This window comes from Euleptes europaea, chromosome 3, assembly GCF_029931775.1.
Source record: "Euleptes europaea isolate rEulEur1 chromosome 3, rEulEur1.hap1, whole genome shotgun sequence".
Taxonomy (NCBI): domain Eukaryota; kingdom Metazoa; phylum Chordata; class Lepidosauria; order Squamata; family Sphaerodactylidae; genus Euleptes; species Euleptes europaea.
Window position 1 is genome coordinate 85,087,317 of NC_079314.1, and position 22,842 is coordinate 85,110,158.

Below are 22,842 nucleotides of genomic sequence, written 5' to 3' on the forward strand. Positions count from 1 at the left end.
ACCCTTCTGAAGCCTATTTAGCCTTCATTAGGCCATTTTGTTTTTTCCCACCATTTGTCAAATTTACAAAGTCATTTCCCCTGAATTCTGTGGAAGTCTTGTGAGCAGGCAGAGAGCCCTATTTTGTCTGGTCTGGTTTTACTATTTTCATTTACAGAGGCATGATGCTTTGCTACAACATGTACTGACTAGATGGGAATACACTATGGTCTTTTATGCATGGGCTGGATCTCCCTGCTTGGACCTGGGTTAATTGCACTTTAAAGTAACCCGGGTTGGGGGAAACTGTATGCATTGGCTTGAATGATCAGGGACGAAACTGTGTGCTAATCGAACCATGAATACAGAAAAACAGTCTCCCAAGCTCAAATCAAGTCCCACCCCTTTAAATGCTGCTCTGTAATTGGCTTACTTCGCAGTGCTTCCCGTGAGACAAGATTTCCTTCCCCCCAAACCCAACTGCCACGTAAAAAAGCATTTTAAAAACAAAAAACAAAAAACGGAGCAATCTAACAGAAGGGGGGGGGGGAAATCCAAGCCTCGTTTTAAAAAAGACTTTCTTTTGTTTGGAAAGAGCTATGAGGTAGCAGGAAGCACTTGAATCCTCGCCTCTTTACACACTGCCTTGTTATTGGCTGTGAGAGAAGCCAATCTTCTGTTTTCCCCTGCATGCTGCTTTGAAGAAGGGGATGGAAAAGGGTGGGGCGTGATGGTATGGGGAAGCTCAACCCGAAAATTGAGTATGCAAGCTCTGTGACTCCGGAATGAGCCAGAATGACCGGTTTAATTCGGGCCAGAAGAGGAATGGGGAAAGCTGGGTTCATTTTGCGTCGAAACAGTGTTGAGCTTCCAAGGAATGAGATATCGTGGATACTGAAAAATTTGATCCTGGCTGAAACGGGCAATAAAGGAGGTTAAAGCGACCATGCATAAAACACCTATAAGGAGCTCAGGAGGGGAAAACAATTTTGGAAATCCAACACTCCTCGCCTCCAAATTTTTCCCTACAGGGTTCTCTACACTCACAAAGGCTTGAGCAGATAGCTTTCTGTTCTCCTCCAGCATATTTTTTTTCTTTAGCTGCTGGCAGCATTCTGTCTCCCCTGGAGCAATTTTAGTTTTCATCAGACCATTTTAAGGTTTTTTTAATAAATGTTTTGGTTAATTTATAAGTCATATTTTGCTGCATATTTGGGGAGTCATTCTCTCTCTTCCGTATCTTGTGTGGATGATGCAAGTTGCACAGACAAGGTTTGCTATTAGATATAGTGATATTTGTTTAATAAGAAATAAAAGAACTTATACTCTTGCTTGTTCTCTGAAAAAAACACTAAAGCTCAAATATAAAGACATTCAAAAGCCTTTGGGGATGACTCTACATACTGATTTCTAAAGTCTGGAATGCATTTCATCTAGCAGTTGAATTGATGTGCTGGAATTGGAGGGCATTATACATGTTTATGCAATATGGTTCCATCACAATGTTATGAAATATTATTTTTTAAAATAAAATTTATTCCTAAAACAAAGCTTTACACTGAATTGTGTGTGTGTGTGTGAGTGTGTGTGTAAAGTGCCTTCAAGTCGCAACCGACTTATGGCGACCCCTTTTGGGGTTTTCATGGCAAGAGACTAACAGGTGGTTTGCCAGTGCCTTCCTCTGCACAGCAACCCTGGTATTCCTTGGTGGTCTCCCATCCAAATACTAACCAGGGCTGACCCTGCTTAGCTTCCGAGATCTGACTCTGATTTTCTTCAGTACAGTCAGGATTCCACACTGAGTGCACATTTATTTGGAGATTGTCCCATTGACTCAGTGGGACTTACTTCTAAGTCCACATATATAAACTCAAGGTGTCAATTAGGAGTACACTGCAAACAACTTCATTACTCCAAAGACATCTTGGAGCATGGAGTGGTTAGTGGTGTAGTGGTTAAGCGCCAGTGTGGTGTAGTGGTTAAGAGCGGTGGTTTGGAGCGGCAGAGGCTAATCTGGTGAACTGGGTTTGTTTCCCCACTCCTACACATGAAGCCAGCTGGGTGGCCTTGGGCAAGTCATTCTCTCTCAGCCCCACCTACCTCACAGGGTGTCTGTTGTGGGGAGGGGAAGGGAAGGTGATTGTAAGCCGGTTTGATTCTGCCTTAAGTGGTAGAGAAAGTCGGCATATAAAAACTAATAATAATAATAATAATAATAATTCTCCTTCTTCTCCCCCCCCCCCAATCTACCAAATTGGAGAGAACTCTTTGCTAGGTTGGCTTGCAACAGTAGGGATAACAACAGAAAAAAACAGATTCCAGTACTATTTGGGGATAAATCTAGGGATATACACTTGGATATATGAAAGCTGAAAATAAAAAAGAAATTAGCTGTTTCATGTTGGCTCAGGGATATGCAGTATGATCCTAAATTCAGAGAGGAATGAAAATCTCCCAGAATTCTGGAGGTGTTTCAAGTATTAGGGGCCAGGAGCCAAGGGGAAGAGAGAGAAAGGTGGTCCACCAAAGAGCTGTTTGTGGCACCTCCCTCCCTTATTTTCTATGAGAAAACCTAGCCTCTGAATTTTGAGGCCATCTACCCTACCCCCCAGAAAACAACGGACATTTAAAATTTAAAGAGACTGGAGATGCCAACTAACAGCTGATCAGGCAGACCTGGCTTTGGAGGCTCAGTCTACAACACAACAGAAATAAAAGAGCCATTATTTCCTATGAGTGGTAGAGAGACCAGGTCTACCCCATCAGTTCTTAGTCAGCATACCCAGTCCCTTCACATTTTAAAGGGCCATTATTTCAGAGGCCAAGTCTTCCCATAGAAAATAACAGTCCTTTAAAATGTGAAGGGACTGGAGACACTGTCAACCAGCTGTTTGGTGAAAGCTTCCTCTCTTTCCCTCCCTGTTCCTGCTGCTTCTGGGATGGAGGTGGGGGAATAGGGGGGCAATTGATAAATTGATTCCAAATTTTTGCGACCTCAAAAAATCCTGAAATAGTAAGCAGAGTCCTGAAAATTCAGGATAACAAAAAGCATGTCATCCCGAATCCAGATCAAAAATTAATCTAATTTTTTGATGTGTACATCTCAGACAAATCCAGGAAAGTCGTGGCATCATTTTCTCAGAAAAAAAGACAAAGAGAACTATGAGTTATTGAGAGATCAACTATTTTATTTTCTAATCTATGTGTTAATAATTACACCCAACTATATTTCTTGATTTCAGTTTCCCATCCAGTCCATCCACAGTGAATAGCCTGAACCATATCACAACTGAAAATTAAGTGATAATATATAGACTTCAAATGAAAAGTAAGCACAGTTGCCATTACTCAGTCATTTCTTGTTACCCATGCCTTTGCCCTTCCTCAGCTCCCTACTTTCTCTTCATTCTCCTCTTTGTTAAAATTTATATTGCAAGATTTATACTGTAAGATTCTCAGAACAAAATGCTTCTGTCGTTCTATATATTCCCATGCATTTGTTCACATTTTCTGTCATTCTATACATTCCTATATATACCAACAACACTATATATATATAAAAAACTTGTTGTCTGCTTATTATTGACATATTTTACATGAGGAGCACCTGGCAGGGGGTGACTAATTCTAGCTACTGTTAGAGACTATCAATGCAATCCTGAAGGGCGGGGGCAAAAGGGGTTTGGATGTGGTGTGACCCCTGCCCCAGCGTAAGTGCCATTTCTGCCAGTGCAGGGCCACTTATGCCAGTCCTAGGGAGCCACACAGCAGTGCCACACATGGGCACCGCTGCAACCTTGCTGGCAGCATATCTCTGATACTGAGGCTCATGCTGGTGCTAAAGGGGGCATTCACAAGGATGGGGCTGACTTTAATCAGCTCTCTAAGCCCTTTCACTCCACAAACGGTGCTTTTGCTGGTGCTGAGTTATGCCAGCAAAAAATGGTGCATAGCCCCATGAAACTGCTTAGAGCAGTTTCACAGGGCTTGGGGTATTTTCCCGATAGGTTTGCTCACCGCAGCACAGCAAACTGATCAGGAGGCGGCCTGGTGGCCCTGTCTCTGGACACAACTCTACTATCCCCCTTAAGATTGCTCTGCCTGTTTTAATGCAGTATGGGCTTTCATGGACCAGGGCCAATTTCATCAGATGCAACTTGCTGCTGCTTTGTAAGCTGCTTTGAGACCAAGGAGATAAAGAAATTGTAAGTCTTTCAAGTACCACTAAGAGCCAGCATGGTGTAGTGGTTAAGGTGTCGGACCAGGATCTGGGAAACCCAGGTTCAAATTCCCACTCTGACATGGAAACTTGCTGGGTGACCTTGGGCCAGTCACACACTCTCAGACTCGACCGTGGCTAGTATTTGGATGAGAGACCTCCAAGAAATACCAGGGTCATGACACCTAGGCAGGCAATGGCAAATCACCTCTGAATGTCTCTTGCCTTGAAAACCCTACAGCGTCACCATAAGTTAGCTGTGATTTGATGGCAAAAAAGTACTACTTTTGCAACTGATTCTTTTGCAACAGATTAACATGATTATTCCTCCAGAATCTAGTTATTTTTGCCACTGCAGGAAGTTAAAACTACATGATTCTTGAGATTCTCTTCCTCTTTTGTTGCAGACTTCTAACTTACTGATGCTGATACAAGTCTGTATTTTTATTTGGCATAGCAGTAAAGCAAAGTACCTGGCAAGTTGTATAATGTTATTATGAGGCAGAGATTTTCTTTCTGGCATATGTTTATTTCTTGATCTCCAATACAGGTATCCTGGGCAGTTTTTAACCCACTAAAATCCTTTTTTAGTATTCATGATTAAGCTGTTGGATTCAATAACATTAAATAGAAGTAAAATTTAAGCTGTTGGATTCAATGACATTAAATAGAAGTAAAATTTACTGCTTGACAAGTAACGCTAATGAAAGAATTGCTTTTCCTTTCATGGATTTCACATCTGTACTCATTTAAATTCATCAAGCATCCCTGGTATCACCCAGCAGAATGAATCAAGTGTCCAATTGGCATTGGCAGCACAGTTACATTGTTACTTTCTCCACCTCTATCATATCTCTTCTTAATCTCCCTCTTTCAAAAGTAAATACTCAGGCTTTTAAATCTCCTTTTCTCATTTAGGAGCTCTACATTGACTCTAATCATTTTTATTGCCCTTAGCTGATCCTTTCTAATCCACCAGTTTCCCTTACAAGAATGATGCATACAAATAGTAAAAGCTGAGGATACATGAGCAATTTATTTAATACAACAATAGCTATTAAAAATATTATTAATTCATTTTTTTCTTTTGAAACTGTACAAACATGGTTAAGATGATCTCTGAATAACTTTATTTCCATTTTCTTGATGGGTTAGAAATCACTTTTAAGTGCAAATTGCTGCTTCCAACTATATGTTGTCCAATTCCAGCTACTTTCTTTGGAGTTTTTAAAAAACATCTTTAAATATTTATGGTCTGGATTGTAACATTTGGTCTCTGTTTGTGTTAGATTATTATTGCTGATTGTTTTAGTGCTGTTATATTTTAATTTTAATTTTATTTTCGCTAATGCTTTAAGGCTGCTGTACTGTGGAAGAAATTACTATTACAGCTGATATTTTAATATGTGATTGTCATTTTAAATTGTCTTATACAAAAACATTATAGAAATATATATTACAATAGAAACTTGTAATACTGTTATGTTACTTCCTATACTGTTTTAATTTTCTTTAAGGCCCATTAAGTACATTAGGTGGAGAGATAATAAATATATATTTATGCATTCAACTGCATAAAGTTAATTACAGTTTTGAATTTTCCAGTTTTGAATTTTTATTTCTTATGCATGAAAACATCTGGTAATTGTGCCAGGTATTACTGTGTTAAAAGAATTTTGGCAGCTCATTTTTTTTACACAACAAGCACATAAAACTACAAGTGTATGGCCTTTTATGTATGGCAGCTTTCCTTGTGGTCTCCCCTCACACCTACTTCGGGGCTTTGTTTTGATTATGCATGCATTTTCTGGCTGTCAGAGGTCACCTCGCTCTCCCCGAGTGTTTCCATGTGTTTTCTGGATGCTGCATAAAACAGCAGCCAGAAAACATGGATAAAATGCATGGAAAAGAGCGGGGAGACCAAGGCAACCTCTGATAACATAAGAACATAAGAAAGGCCCTGCTGGATCAGACCAAGGCCCATCAAGTCCAGCAGTCTGTTCACACAGTGGCCAACCAGGTGCCTCTAGGAAGCCACAAACAAGACAAGTGCAGCAGCACCATCCTGCCTGTGTTCCACCGCACCCATCAAAACAAAGCCCCAAAGTAGGTAGGGGGCTGACAGCATGGGAAACATTCATGCATAAAAGGCCTATATGTACTTGATTGGAAGTGAGCTCTATTTTAGTATAGGAATTACTTCAGGGTTATCATGCATAGTACTAAATTGTAAGAGGTCATTCATATGCTCCATGGTACATGTTATGCACAGCATAAAAATGAGCTCAGGGATCACAGCGTTGGTGCAAAGGGACACTACCTCTATTCCTTTGCTCCTGCCTTGATACACAGGATTTCCTTCTGTACCAAAACAGTAGCAGATAGTGGTGCTTCCATTGCATTGCCACAGTAGTTGCCTAAGCAGCGGTGTTTATGGCTGGCTCCAGGCTTTGGGGGGGGGGCAGGCAAGATGCTACCATCCAGTGCCCTCCCATTAAACATACTGCCTCCTCCCTCCTGCCCAGTGTAGTACAATCAAATGCCCTCCCTCCCGGAGGAGGACTTCCCACTCCTTTAAGCCCTTTCAATGTACATAGGGATAAAAGGAGCACAAGAGAGTCATACTCCACTCCCTCCACTATCTGTCTGACATGGAAACAAGAGATTATATTGAAAGCCTCTGAAGATATTGCAGAGGCTTTGGGAAAAAATTTCCATTCCTGTGGGTACCAGCACTCTTGTTAGTTCCACCAGCACCAAAGGGCACAAAAGAATCACACTCTTCTTCATCCTTCATATGACTCTTCTAAAAAGACATATTTATTTATTATTTATGAAAACATTTATATCCTACCTTTCCTCATTGTTCAAAGTGGCTTAAAATAATAGTTCAAACAATTTCAGTTAAACAAAAACTAAAATAACAAATCTCAAACAGGGAATTTCCCCAGAGCCCTGTCAGCTTCGATGTCACTCTTACATTTCCTTCTGAAAGGAACAAACGAGCAAGTGGCGGCACAAAACAGCAGCTGACCCCTGCCTAGATGGCATACACTGGAATGGGCATCCACTGCCAATTTTTGCTGCTTGCTTACTGCTTGCTTGCCCTTGGGCAGATGAAAGTGGCTGGGTGCAACAACTACTTACACTTTCATTTTTGCTCTCTTTTTCTGAGTTGGAGCTCCCAGCTACACCTGTTGCTACTTGTCCATTCACTCAGTACTGAGCAAATAGCCAGTAGCAAGAAGTTGGAGTTGAAACCTGACCAGATCATCATAGCCATTGGCAGATAGGGAGAAGAAGGTATAGAACAGACGCAAGAATGGTGTAACCAGAGAACAAATGTTCCAAAGAGCCTAATGCTCAGGGCCAGATCTAGGTAGGCCAAAGGGGGCGCCTGTCCCAGGCAATGTGTGTGTGTGTGTGGGGGAGCAGCAGATTATATATTATCAAATATGTATATAATATATGGGGGACATCAATTACAAGTACTTGAAGGGCTGTTATATAGAGGATGGTGCCGAGTTGTTTTCTGTTACCCCAGAAGGTTGGACCAGAATCAACGGGTTGAAATTAAATCAAAAGAGTTTCTGTCTAGCCATTAGGAAGAATTTTCTAACAGTTAGAGCAGTTCCTCAGTAGAACAGATTTCCTCGGGAGGTGGTAAGCTCTCCTTCCCTTGAGGTTTTTAAGCAGAGGCTAGATGGCCATCTGTCAGCAATGCTTATTCTATGATCTTAGGCAGTTCATGAGAGGGAGGGCATTTTGGCCATCTTCTGGGCATGGAGTAGGGGTCACTGGGGGTATGTGGGGGAGGTAGTTATGAATTTCCTGCATTGTGAAGGGGATTGGACCCCAAAATCTCAGCTGATACAAGTACAAAATTTTAGTTTTCATGGCTGCAGAATGTCTGATAACTTGATGCCAAATATATCCAACTAATCTTCAACAAACAGGTTGACTATGAATCAGCTAGGCAGCCAACCCTGGTTTATTGTCCTGTAGTCTCTTTGCACATTGCTTCCCACTGAGAAAAGGTAATAGAAAAAGCCGAAGAGTCAAACTTCTTCTTCATATCCGCAGTGATGGTTAAGATTTAGTCAATCCTGCTCCTGTCTAGAAACACTAATAAATGGCAAACTAAAGAAAAAGTAATAAGGGGCGATATCAAGTGCTAGCATAGCTTAATCGATTTTTTTGTCACTCAAAAGGTTTGTCATAAATGAATGCAATAGAGAGGGGAGGGAGACTTTCATTCTCATGTGATACCATTCACATTAAGGTGGTAACAAGCAGTATTATCTTATCACAAGAGCAAGCCAGTGATCTGGAACTAGGATGCCATTGGGAATCCTATATAAAGAACTACTGACAGAAATATACACTGTACTTTATCAAGCTATGGTAATCATATGGTGCAATCTGTTTTCCCATTGTTTTGTACACAGCAACAGCTTCTGTATCTTTTTGGCTTTCAGTCTTAATGTTGTGTTCCTATAATTCATAGAACTCAAATATGCAGCTATAAAAGGGTAGGAGGTAGGCATGACAAACAAATGTCTTTGTTATCTGTTGACTGGTTCCTTTTATTTTTCTGTCTTTTTATCCTATTTAAAGAGTTAAAATTTTCTTTTTGGTTTATAAAAGTTAACATATTCTTAAGTGTATGAATATTAGCTGTGGAGTGCTCATCAAGAAGGCTTTCTTAACTTTGGGTTCAGTAGTGGTCTCATAATTTTTTTCTGCCTGCAATACAGGTGGACAACAAAGGCTAAAGACCCATCATATTGACTGACCTTCATCTGACTTCCAACAACCCTCCCTCCAAAAGACTGCATGGTAACAAAAAGTAATGTGAATGAGAAGCTGTAAAATCAACTTTAATTTGTCATATATTTAGATTTCCTTAGGATTCTTCCTGTTAGACTTCTACTGCATACCAATTCTGCCAGTTTATATCTTCTTAACATCCTTTACACTCTTTTGGATTTCTTTGAAATTCAATTGATAATATGTAATTTTCTCTCCAACTTTTCAGCCTACATATTGTTAAAAGTCCTTTCAAAACAGATACTTCTTTAAAATATTGATCATCATAATTCTCTGCTAATTCTATAAAAATCTGACACTGAAAACAGTCTCAGATAAAATGGCTGGTGCTGGTCTTTAAATTATTGAACCAGACTGCCATCTATTGGAAAATAAATACTTTATAAAAAGTATTTCTCCAAGCATGCTAGTGACATACATTAATATAGGAACTGTTTGAAAACAATCTCATTATGAAAGAAACTTGATTCTTTAGAAAGAAATATATGTAAGTGCAGAAAGATATGTAGATTGGAGGTGGACCTCAGAGTACTTTCCCCCTTTCATCAAATGTTTCTCTAAAAATGGTGAACAAATGTTTCATATAGCTACACATTTTCCATTGTTTTATTTTTGTATTTTCACATAGGTCAGCCTTTATTAACTGCTTATCTGGATACTATAATAGTGCATTACTGCCTGAACTGTCTCTGAATGAAATTGTATATTGGTATATCTACCCTGCAAACATGTTCAGTGCAGAGGTGCTGAGGTGTTTGTGGTAGTTTTTAGTTATGTTTTCAAACATAGTTTGAAAACATTTTAGTTATGTTTTCAAACACTTAATACTCAAGGCTTGCATTTTGTTTAGGCCACAATTAAGGAAATGGATCAATATATTTCTATTACTAACCCTTATCAGGGCCCAAGAGAAGCCTTCACCATTAGAATATCCACAGACTTTCAATGACATCACAGAAGCAGATGAGTATGAATGTAAGATATTTAGTGGTCAGATTTTAGTCTATTGCATAAATCAGTAGTTTAAGTTGATTCGATTTAGGACACTGCTACTTTTCATGATTCACACGGCACAAAGAGAGTTTTAGATAATGTAAAGAATACAGAAGTAATACGTACCTAGAAAACTTTCTGTGATGTTGGTTCTCGTAGGTTATCCAGGCTGTGTAACCGTGGTCTTGGTATTTTCTTTCCTGACGTTTCGCCAGCAGCTGTGGCCGGCATCTTCAGAGGAGTAACACTGAAGGACAGTGTTACTCCTCTGAAGAAGCCGGCCACAGCTGCTGGCGAAACGTCAGGAAAGAAAATACCAAGACCACGGTTACACAGCCCGAATAACCTACGAGAACCAATGAACTCTGACCGTGAAAGCCTTCGACAATATTTTCTGTGATGTCATCCTTTAAGCATACAATACAACTCATCCCTGCCTTGTCAAGTGCTGAAAATTTGAAGGAAAGAAAGTAGGGTTGTCAGCTGACCTGAAAAGAGCAGCCTGGTATTTTTTGGCTCCTCAGACACAGTTGCCAGAATTTTTTGGTTAAAAGCTAGAATTTGGGCCTGGTTATCATTATTTCTAAAGTGAAGCTGGAATTCTTTGAGTAAAAATGAGAGCAGCATTTTCCCTTAGTGTGTACTTTAAATTGTGCATTAGAACTAAGGGCTAGGTCAGCTCCAATTCTCCATTTCACACACTGATTCATAAAAGAATGCAGAATGCATGCATGTTCTTCCTCCATAGCTGCCATTACGTGGCCACTGGTTCTGTTGAGCTAAGGCTGGCAGAATAGGTAGCAATTTTATAACAGTAGCTCTGTGGTGATTATGCACAGGCTTTCTACTAAATTTGGAACCTCCAGGTGGTAGCTGGAGATTTCCCGCTTTACAACTGATCTCCAGGTGACAGATATCAGTTCTCCTGGAGAAAATGGCTGCTTTGGAAGGTGGACTCTATGGCATTATACCCCATTGAAGTCCCTCCCCTCCCCAAACCCCACGCTCATCAGACTCCATCCCCAAAATCTTCCAGGTATTTCCTTACTTTTTACACACACCTTCCTTCCACACTAGAATCCCAGCCAGCCTTTTCTGCTAGCACTAGCCACTAGAACAAGCAGAAACTATTTGCAATTCATAATGCTTCTGCTGGAGCCCACTGAGTTCTTCCCCTGACTTGTCTGCAGCTCTGTTCCTGACCATAGGAACCCAGGTTTCTTCAGATCAAAAACTGGTGACCCTAAATCTCATGTGAAGCACCTTGTACAGTTTTGCAGTTAAGATGTTAACTTGAATTTTGCTTCAGAAGTGTGAACAGTCTCCCTTTATATTAGTTTTCAAAAAAGTTCTTTTGATTGGGACAGTATTTTAAGGATAAAATAGAAGAGGTGAAAACTATGTACGCTCTCCCTGCAGAGCTCCATGGAAGAAGAGCATGATATGATGTATATTATAAGTTGTGAGGAGCTCTTTCTATTTTTATAGAAAAATAAAATTAAAAATCACACACTTTGGAATCCAAGACAAATTGTTTTCTTTTATCATGCTAGCTATCCCACCTCATTCTCCAAGAAAGATAAATCAAAATATTTGTCTAAATAGTAGTAAACACATGGAATTCCCTTATCTTCTGCTTTTAGCTCTATGTTCCTCTGCAGGGAACATAGAAACCAAACTTCAGGGGTCTTAGAACCCCTTCTTCAATTCCACAGTAGAACCTTTTAAGGGGTCAAACAGAACCTTTTAAGGGGTCAAACTCCTTTCTTTTTCAAAAAGGCCTTTTAGCAGCAGAGCACTGCAATGATGCAAGAACATAAGAAAGGCCATGCTGGATCAGACCAAGGCCCATCAAGTCCAGAAGTCTGTTCACACAGTGGCCAACCAGGTGCCTCTAGGAAGCCCACAAACAAGATGACTGCAACAGCATTATCCTGCCTTTGTTCCAAAGCATGCTCCTTAGATCCTGGAAAGAATAGGTACTCCCCTCTTAAAGCCTTCCAAGTTGGCAGCCATCACCACATCCTGGGGCAGGGAGTTCCACAATTTAACTATGTAAATTACTTAAGTGTATTTGGGGGCTATTTTACCTTCTGTGTGATCATCTCCTGTTTTATATTTAGCATGTATTATTCTTAGATTATTTGTTATCTGATAATTCAGATGTTTTAGTTTTATAATGCAGTTTCATTGTTGTTTCATAGCTGTTCTATATTTTATTAAGGCTCTATTAAGCTATTTACCAGGGTACATATTTTAAAATAAAATAATAACTAAATAAGAATGTTGGGTTGGAGCCAAAGGTGTCATCTGCAAACAGAAGAAAACTTCACACAAGGGTAGGGGCTATTTTTGTGGTTGCATACTCACTGCAGTCACCCACATTACATTCATACTGTTCCTGAGAGTCCCCTCACCTCCAGGAGCAGCATTTCTGAGAGTGAGATGGGCTGCAGTGGGAAAGGGGTGTGAGAGAGATCCGGTCCACAAGCACAGCTCTGCTCATGGTCCTTTGGATCCAGCTCATCTGTTATTTAACTTTAATCCTCATTCACACACAATTGATTTCAGACTCTTTAATATCTTTTATTCCCTTTGGAGAAAACCTTGCACAAAACAGCATGCCACATATGCAGCTGTATGCAAAATCTCTATACATTTGCCTGCCTAACAGGTGATGAGTCTGCATGGTAAAGAGAGTCTGAAAAGGACAATAAATCTAAAACACGGAGCCAACTTCAAAAATTTTGGGAAGTTTGTAATAATTCATTTTATCTAGTAGTAATATTTATAACATTTATAACAAAGCCTACATTACTCTAAGAAATGTGTGTGTGCGTGCGCACATGCAGATGATTAGAAGATAAACTGCATCCCATTTTACTTACTATGTTATGTTTGGCTTGACTTCCATTCATTGCTGGTTCTTCTTCGGATACTTTGCTAACATTGTCCAAGTAATGTTCTGATACTGTATTGCACAGCTCTTCCAATGAATAATCTTTTTCTTGGCACAGTTTGATTTCATCTAATAGTTTTGATAACTCTCCAGTAACTGCTTCACCTTCACAAAAAGCAAAATATTCATCAGCTATTAAGACATAGAAAATAAACCAAAATATGATACACAATACACTCTGTTGAGCCTGACAGTCTAAGCCTAGATTTAAAATTTGCAATGAGACAGCCTGTTTCTCATCTCCTTGAGTAGGTTCTACCTGTCTTTTTGACTTTTACATAAGCAATAGACTATGTAAAAGACCTAGTCTCAGATGCTTGGAGGCTTGTTGTAATTATCAGTAGTGAGATGATATACTGTGCAATCTTTGTTTGATACATGTTCTATCATAATATGTGCATGGTATCTGCATGTAGAGGGAAGAATGGACACCACTCAGATATCGCTTCAGGTTAATTTTAGATTTCCTTTCAATGTGTATTCTGGAGCTGGGTCTCAAGCAAGCCACCATGGAAACAAGTTACTTTCTGCCTTGATTAAGCTCACTGTTTTGTTTTCTAATTCCAATCCCTATATAAATGGGTTGTCTGTGCTGGTTGTACTTGTGGACAAGAAAGGGAAATTTTCACATACTCAAAAGCACCATTGCACTGCATTGTATTACTACATTTTCTCCAGTAACTATGGACATCATTACTATAAAGATACAGAAGTGGGTGAATTGAAGGTTCCCCAAAGTAGAGTGACTGAGTCTAGGCACACTAACTTTCAGTCTGAGATGCCAATCTCTTAGATGTACTTTTTTCCCTGCAGAGAGTATGCTGCTGAAATACCCTCTCTGCAGGAGTAGATAAAAGGTCTAAGGCTTCTTCAGGTAGCATAATACATTAGATGAATGTGTGGGGCATTGGTTTATTTGAGTTCCTTTTGCATAGTATCTGCAGCTTCTGTTGTTTCTTTCTGCAAACATTGCCCAGCAGTTCTGGTAGTAGTAATAGTGCAGTTTGTTCAAGTAAGAAGAATATTTAGTTGCTGAGTGCTGTGGAATTAGGTAGCCAGCTTTACCAAGCAGCGCTTCCTCCCCACCCTTCTTCACAAAGCAGAGATTTAAAGGTTCCGCTGGTAAAACTCCTGGTTTCGAAAAACAGACTAGGACTGACAGCATACTGCAACCAGCATCTTTCAACCATGTGACTAGTTTTTTTTAAAAAACTGAACTATCTGTAGGAAAGAACTACAGACTATCACATTCACATGCCCTCATCAATGCATTTGGATCACGTAGTTACTACAGACCTATTAATTTGAATTAGAGCCAAACTAGACTTAATTTCTTCATGCGTTTTTGTGCATTTTCACATGTTTTCCACAGCCACAGAGCAGCTGCAGGTAAGTGCTTCTAAAAAAATAAAAAAAAATAAAGAGCCCAGATGGGCTTGGAATGGTGTTGTGGGGAGAGGAAAAGCACCTGCCTCTGCCCCAAGCATTTTTCCTGTGCAAAAACCGCACTGGGGAGGGGGAGTTATTTTGCCTATTTTGCTGTTCCACGTGCACAGATACTCTACATGAAGTAGCAAAATCAGTGAAACAACCCTTGCAGGTCCCCTTAGTTGCTGTGTAGCTGCAGGGAACATATGAAAACACATGGAAAGGTAACATAGAGTTTGGCTCTGAAATGTAAAATTTTATGACTATGCTTCTCATTATTTCTTATCATGTTTCCAAATATGAAATAGTTGCCCGGAAAGTAAAATAATACTTTTGGTCTTCTGTGACGGGGAAACTTCTGGAGACAAAGAACAGGACTGATAAGTAGGCTCTGGACATTCCTGTAAAGGTTCTTCTGGAACTGTTGCATTTCCTGTTTCCATATATTCTAGAAGGGAAAAACAACAAAACACAGTTCCTGAATTTGTTCAATTAAAATGCTTTTGGATTTTCCTTATATGTCCTTAATTAACAAGAATATATGCGTTCAACTACTTTGTGCAGTTTTATGATATATAATCCAAACATCTGCATTTTTAATTAGATATAACTGCCACTGAATTCAATGGGGCTTCTGAAGTAAAAGAATGCATGAAATTAGTCTTATTGTACTGGACATTTTTTTGCCATCATGTCACAGCTGACTTATGGCGATGCCATAGGATTTTCAAGGCAAGAGATGTTCAGAGGTGGTTTGCCATTGCCTGCCTCCGTTTCATGACCATGGTATTCCTTGGAGGTCTCCCATCCAAATACTTGACTGGGTTGATCCTGCTTAGCTTCTGAGATCTAGCTAGCCTGTGCTATCCAGGTCAGGGCCAGAGGCCAACAAGATTTTCAGGGATGGAGCTTTTGAGAGTCAAAGCTCCCTTCATAAGATAATTCATCAGCTCTAGAGCCTGTGCCATTATAAATTATTGCCTTTAAGATGTAAATTAAACAAAATTAATTTTGTAACATGTATTTCTTTAGCACAGTCTTAACATTGTGATTTAGGGTTGCCAACTTCCAGGTACTAGCTGGAGATTTGCTATTACAACTGATCTCCAGCTGACAGAGATCAGTTCACCTGGAGAAAATGGCCACTTTGGCAATTGGACTCTATGGCATTGAAGTCCCTTCCCTTTCCAAACCCTGCCCTCCTCAGACTCTGCCCCAAAAACCTCCCACCGGTGGCAAAGAGGGACCTGGCAACCCTATGAACTGATTAACTGATATGAAGAACAATATTATTGGCGCTATCAAAAAGGTTGCATCAAGAGAAAGACGAAAATTTGTCAATCTTTTTCAATATTTTGGAAACCTTTTGCCACTTCTTCAAGAATAATCTGATTCTAATTATAAACAAATTATAATTTGCATTTAAATTACATTGAAATACTCTAAAATCAATATCCAGAAGTCTCTAATTTGTCTAAATGTTACATTAATAGGCACTTAATCTATTTCAAATATGTTGAACAAATACATTCTTGGTAGACTTCCTTTCAATTCACTGAATATCACATGCTTCTAATTACACTCAATTAATCACATTTTCCCCAAATGTGCAGAATATGTACTATTGAGCAAACCAACAGTCGAATATTTACAGTTTGAATTAAAAGCTTCCTTTGACAAATTTTGTAAACGCTGTGTTTAGTAGCACAAAATTACTTTACTGGATTAGACCAAGGTGCATTTAGTCCAGTATTCCATTTCCAATAGGTCATCAGAAGCATAAATTCATCAATACAGTAATCCTTACAATAGTATAAGGTAGGTCAGTATTATTATCCCTATATTGCACATGGGGGGTTACAGCTAAGACTCAATGGCTTACCAAATGGGTTCATGGCAAAGCAAACATTTGAACCAGGGACTTTTAGTTCACAGATGGTTTTCTTAACCTCTATTGTATAATAGCCCTAATTTCTCCTTTAGGTAACCAGCAGCTGGGTCAGCCAGCAGCAACAATCTTCAGAACATCTGTTGGGGAAGGAAAAAGAACTGCACCACCTCTCCTTGCTTCTCTTACTCTCCCTGAACATTCTTAAATCACCTTTACAGATTCTCCAAATCTGACTCGCCAAGATTTTCTTGCTTGCCTTCCCACTTTGATCTTTTTGTTTCTTTCTCCATCCCCTGTTCTAGCTACCTTTTGATCCACAATTTTTAATTTTATTTTATATAGTTCCATGTTCAAATGATAAATCTTTATGCATTTTATCATTAATGGCAATGAAACTAGAAAGAGAATTGTAGACATACTGCGAAATTCCTGTTAATTAAATATTCCTCTGAATTGGGGTGAGAGACTGGTTTTTTTTAATTAGACTTGCTGAACTAACAAAAATTGGGGGGGACGGACTGAATGAAGCACATATAATCTCTTGGAGTCACATATTAAAGAGAGCTTTGTAAATCCAGATCAACAACTGTGTCATGATTTGCTTTGGAAATTTTTATTGATGAACAGTCTCTCAATCAAACATTGGGTTGGTTCCAGACTAAACTGGACATTTCTATTGATTCCCCCTTCCTGCTGCAGTCCACCTTCATGTCATTCCTCTGGATCCTAACCTCCAGGAGCAGCATTGTGTGGAGATCACTGGGCTGCTATTGGAGGGGAGAGGCAGGGAACTTCCATTCTGACATTGGGAAATTTACTTTGGATCCAACTAACTGGGTCTGTTTTTTTCTTAGCTCCAGCAAATCTTTGGGAGAGCCTTTCAGATGAAATACTTTATGCCAATGTGATGTGTAGTCAGAAAGATATTTAATGCAGAATTACCAAGCAGACTGATGCATACATGAAATTTGAAAATGTAGCAGAAACCCAACAGATCTTTCAGCATTGGGCATGCCAGGCAACACACATTCTGAGGTGTGAGAATGACTTTGTCCATGAGTCTGTTACTGCTTTCTAGAAAATTCTACTTAGTGTGGGACTAGGGGTTGATGACCCTAATATGGCAAAGCATGGAGCTACCTGTTACAAGAAGAATGGCATGCTGTGTCAGAAAAAAATATCAATGTTCTATGAGTCCTTTAAGACTCCAGTTTTTCAGGCTCTCTCATAAATAACTGGAACTGATTAGGCAAAGAGCAAACCAAACCTCTTTGGGAATCTGAAATGCTTGCCATAGCTTCCACTATAAAGAGGCAGCAGTCTCAAAGTAAGTAGTTCTTGCATGGAGAGTGTTAGATTTTGTTGCACAAGCATTAACTTGTGGGGGGGTTAATGAATTATTAATTGGTCTTGCACCTGAAAGAGAATTTGTCATAACACTTGGTTTCAGTTCTGCAAGAAGTAGGAATTAGTGTGAGTAATGTGTGATGACACCACTTCTATGTACATCTATATTAGGATGCAGTTTGTTAAAATTTTGGATCAAGTTGTATTATTCCCTGTATTATTCACATAAATCGGCTATTAATTTTTTCAGGTGGGAGGAGACAGTATCTCTTTTGCTTGCATAAAATCAACAAAAATTTTTTTAATCATTAACATAACTAATCACAGTATTTGCGAAAGTTAATCAGCAACACAGATCTACATTAATCTACGAGCACATTTATGGGCAACTAGTAGTCCTACAGATTTTTAGATGTTTAGACCAAATGTACTATTGCAGATTTTTAAAAAATGAACTTTCTAATATTACATTTGAAAGATATGCAAATTGAGTGATACAGAATACTTTCTATTAACTTCTTAGAATAACAAGAAACTAAACTTTTAAGAAACCAAATCTGTTACAATGTGTGCCATATCTGACACACTCATTTTTATGCAGGAAATAAAAATCTTGGCAAGTAAAAGAGCCATTCTTAAGCAATACACTCTGAAAACCATAACTTGGTCTAAATAAAGTGAATATCATGAATTTTATACAGCTATGCAGCCTGGCATAGTAGTTAAAGTGTTAGAGTAGAATCTGGTAGAGCCGTGTTCTGATCCCCACTCTGTTAGGAAACCCACTGGGTGACGGGCCAGTCACTTTATTCCAGGCTCACCTACCTCATGGAGGGTTGGATCCCTACTACATTTTTGGATTTAACCTGGAGTTTGTGTTCTGGCTAATGCCATAAAAATAATTTCATTCATTCATTCAACCTGGAGTTATTGTGAGAGTAACTTGGAAGAGGTACAGATTGATGTAAACCACCTCAAATTCCTTGAATGAACGACTGGATAAAAATGCACTAAATGAATAATTTAATTATAAATAATTCATCTCACTTGTGCATGAATGCCTTACCTTGAAGTAGTGCAGCAATTTGGAGTGACTGCTGAGAAGGATGTTCTTTAAGAATATCTAAAACAGTTCTACCCAAACTGTCCTTAATGTTCGCATCAATCCCTGAAAGAGAAATTATAGTATTGAAACTAGGTAAAACATTTTTCAGTATAAATACTACTCATCACACCTCAATTTAAAAACATGCACATATCAGCAATCATTATTCAGAATCTTAAATTTCATATAACATACAGGAGCCAAGTGCTAGAGAAATTCAGATTATGTTATTTAGCATTTGTTAATTAATTTGTTTCCTTGCATATATACAACCATCAGTGTATAGTGCTTTTCAGAAGAACAAGAAGAGAGGTCCCAAGGAATGTTTTATCTAAAACACCAGGGAAGCAACAGAGGAAGAAGAGAAAAAAGGAGGAGATGTAAACACAAGTCAGGTCAGTTCCTGTGTTCTGGATAGCAGTTCCAGACATTCCTTTGCCACACAAGAATTATCTTTGCTTTTGACTGTCTGGACTTTACTGTGTTCAGGACTCCTTTAATAATGTGGTGTTTTCTGGGGAGAGAAGCTATTTACCAGCCTAAACAACATCAGTTTGAAATAATCTACTCAAATATATGTATTAGAATTATGTCTTTAGTTCTGCTCTTTACAAAGAAGCTTCATCGTTTATCCAGCTGCGGAAGAGTAAAAAAGAATGGTTCATTCTTCCAGAACACTACTGCAGTGCAATTCTAAAGAGAGTTACACTGTTCTAAATGTTACATAAGCAACAACCACAAAATTCCTTCAAGATTAAATAGAAAAAATGTTTTAAGTCTCACATGGATAATTACATCAAGTCAAGTCAAGTTTATTAATAGTCGACTGACCAATCACGTGCCAACATGGATAATTACGATTTACCTCTTTCTAGCAGAATTCGTACAACATCCACCTTTCCAAACAAAGCAGCTTCATGCAATGCACTCCCTTTTTCTGTCTGGAAAACAATAAAGATAATCTGAAATTTCATATAATCTTTTGATTCTTTACTTTACAAAAGAGTTATCTAGAGAATGAGATATCAATTTTTTATGAATAAAGGAAATAGCTAGTGGTCAGTGTCTGAGTGCATGCTTTCAATGCAGAAGGTTCCAGGTTCAGTCCCTGTCATCTGTAATTAAATTCCATCAGAAAGACTTTTCCCTTCCTCAGACATGGGAGAACAACTGTTATTCAGAAGTTATAACAATAAACTACACAGACCAATCATCAGACTTGACAAAATACAGCTTTGTATGTTGCACTAGTTGGGAAGAGGGTGGCAATACCATAAACCAAGATTTTTTTGAAATTCACAAATAAATTCAGTAAGACTTATGCTACTGTAAGTGATCACAGAGCCACATTTCACAATTATGTAGTGATATTTGAACTGAGAACCATTCTCCCCAACATTTCTTTGGATTGGAATTGTAAAAAGGTCTCTGTGCATGTTTGGTCTGCATTCAGCAGAACAAGTTCTCAAAGGCAGTTTAATTTAGGTGTGCGCATAGGAATTGTTTACTGTTAATGCCATTCCCCTCTTGATGAATGCTTTGACATTTCACACAAACTGTTTAAAATGAATATGTAATTTAGATAACTCTATCATGCTGCTTGAATAAACTAATCATATTAGTGTACCATTGAAATTGTGCTTTTATGGTTAATAAATGCAATCTTCTCATATAAATAAATAAATCTTGTGATATTTCAAGTCTTTTGCACTCCACCACAGTTTAAAATACCATTGTCACTACATTGTTATGCAATTAGATTCAATCAGGGCCATGATTAGTGTTGGATGCACCCAAAGATCCTTGCTGTTATTTCTCCAAACATCCCTTTTGTCCAGTAAGAAGACCTCCCATCCATCCAAACATTTTCACTATTTTCTCAATTGGAATTAATTTTCATGTGTCTTTTTTTTTTAAGCATGTGATGCTGTTGCCCCTAATCATTATCTAAATGCTTCCTTTCTGCCTGGCTATTCAGTGGGGCCAACTCCCAGGAAAGGTAGGATTGTAATCTGAAAATGAAGCACATTAGTGCTGCAGGAGTCTCGGATTTCCTAGGAGCTGGCAGAATCTTCTAAATCTCTCTGCAGCTGTAGCAGATAGAGTCAAATCCCAAGCACAAATCCTAGAGTCCATATGATGCGGGAGGAGAAGACGTAAACCTCCTTAATCAAGATCTCCTTCTTCTAAGACTCCATTATTGACACACCACCAGAAACAATAACTAGGGAGCTGTACATACACCTAAAATATTACCTTCAATGGGAGAGAGCTAGGAGGAACAATACCTGCCTATGGGTTGACTTACCATTGCAGAGCCACCATTTGTTCTTGCACTTCAGCCTAGAAGTATCACCAGCAGCATCCCTTGCTCCATCCCCTCTGTCTTACGGAGCAAAGCTGCATCCCTCCTCCACCAAAGTCCCATAAGAAAGATCACATTCTTTGTATTTTCCCACTATTGAATGGATAAACTCTGCAGGATATATATGTACCTTAAGAAGAAGGGAGCTGTGCCAAGACATGCCCATGTCAATGCACAGATGCCTTTAATTGCACCGCTCCTACTTACAAAGAAGTCTAGACTAACAGCAACTTTAAAGACAAATGCATCAACAGCCATGGCCCTGTAAAGATCAATAAGCACAATACAATATCCTGATTCAACAACCCATGTCATAATCATCAGCTGACATTTCAAGGTTCAACAGAGTAGCAGCTTAGGGTTATTATTTTTGGTCTAAATACTATATTAATGGGGTAAAAACTGTTTTCTGTTGGGCTTGTGTGTTCCTCTAAGTTTTTGACTTTTTTCTACCGTTAGTATTTTGGAACCGAACTGAAACTGAAAGCCAAAATGCACACCCCTTTCCCAGCAACGTTTCACTGTATATAAGTAGAAGTGGGATTACAGCAAGGTCAAAACATAATGTCACATCCAGGTCAATATCACAGTTCTCAGCACTGTTGAGTGATCTGGCCTGCACATTATTCAGGTAGGCAAAGGAAACAGTGGTCATACCTGTATGGTGTAACAGGAAGGTGCCCTGCATGCCCTCCTACTTAAATAGATACTCAAAGGGTCTCTGGCACAGCTAGGGTGATTGTGACTGTTAGGAGGAAGTTGAATAAGGGCAGTGTGAACAGAACACCCTATGTCATCTGCATGAAAAGGCCATGGATCCCCAGTCAGACTTGACACCTGATGTACGTGAAAGCATGTATAAGGTAGCTAAGGGGCTGAGCGGGCACAGTCTTGGTTAGGGACATGAGGATTTAAAAAGTAAGTATTGTAAAAATACTGAAAGGTACTGAAATTTAAAAGGGAGTTGTGATGTTAACATGTAGCAGAGTGTTTGGGGGGGGGGGGAGGACATTGCACATGCATACACTCCATACAGAGAAAGGCTTAAATTTTTATTTCTAACCAGTACATTTTCCATTGAATTTTTTAAAAATTAACATAAGAGAAATATTAAATGAAAACATACAGTATTTAAATATTTACTGTAAAATATGCATAATGTAATAGAAACAACATGGAAAATATTATAGGTAGCCAAAATGACAATATATAAATTTTTGTAAATAATTATAAACACAAATACCATTTCAATCAAGTAGTAAAACCACTATCAATTTAGCATATTAAAATATATATTCAAAACACTTTAAATCAAATAGGTAGAAGCATAATTTTTAAAATCAGAAATATTCAAAAGAATGAGATAAGCAGGCACACAGAAGCCAGAAAAAACTAGGTGTGCTTCACTTTTATCTATTTTCACTGCATTCTTCCTCTAAGGAGCTCACTACCGCCTTATCGATATGTTAGGCAGGCTGAGGGTTAGGAACTGGCCTCAAAGTTACCCAGTGACTTTCATGGCTTGAGATGGACTAGGATTGAGGCCAATCATTATACAAAAAATTGATACAATCCAAAGAACATCAAGTGTGCCTAAATTCTATAGCTAAATGAAATGTAACTTAGACTAAATTTCTGTTTGACTGGGGCATTTAAAGTTAACAAGGCAATAAGCTCAACAAAAACCTCATAAAAATAATATTTAAGCTTAAGGCACAACGGGAAC

At 38.8% G+C, this 22,842-nt stretch overlaps 1 protein-coding gene across 11 annotated transcripts in view; it reads right to left on the reverse strand.

Moving 5' to 3' along the window:
* Nucleotides 1–22,842, reverse strand: part of ANKS1B (ankyrin repeat and sterile alpha motif domain containing 1B) — a 432,983-nt gene that overhangs the window by 349,528 nt on the left and 60,613 nt on the right. For 6 of the 11 annotated variants that reach the window (XM_056845970.1, XM_056845964.1, XM_056845966.1 and 3 more), the window contains 4 exons: nucleotides 19,617–19,692; nucleotides 18,713–18,814; nucleotides 14,740–14,856; nucleotides 12,910–13,112 (listed from right to left, as the gene is read on the reverse strand). In XM_056845970.1, the coding sequence (XP_056701948.1) occupies nucleotides 12,910–13,112; nucleotides 14,740–14,856; nucleotides 18,713–18,814; nucleotides 19,617–19,692 (498 nt within the window). The remainder of the gene's footprint in view (nucleotides 1–12,909; nucleotides 13,113–14,739; nucleotides 14,857–18,712; nucleotides 18,815–19,616; nucleotides 19,693–22,842) is intronic. The other 5 variants (XM_056845975.1, XM_056845973.1, XM_056845974.1 and 2 more) reach the window with 1 other exon arrangement.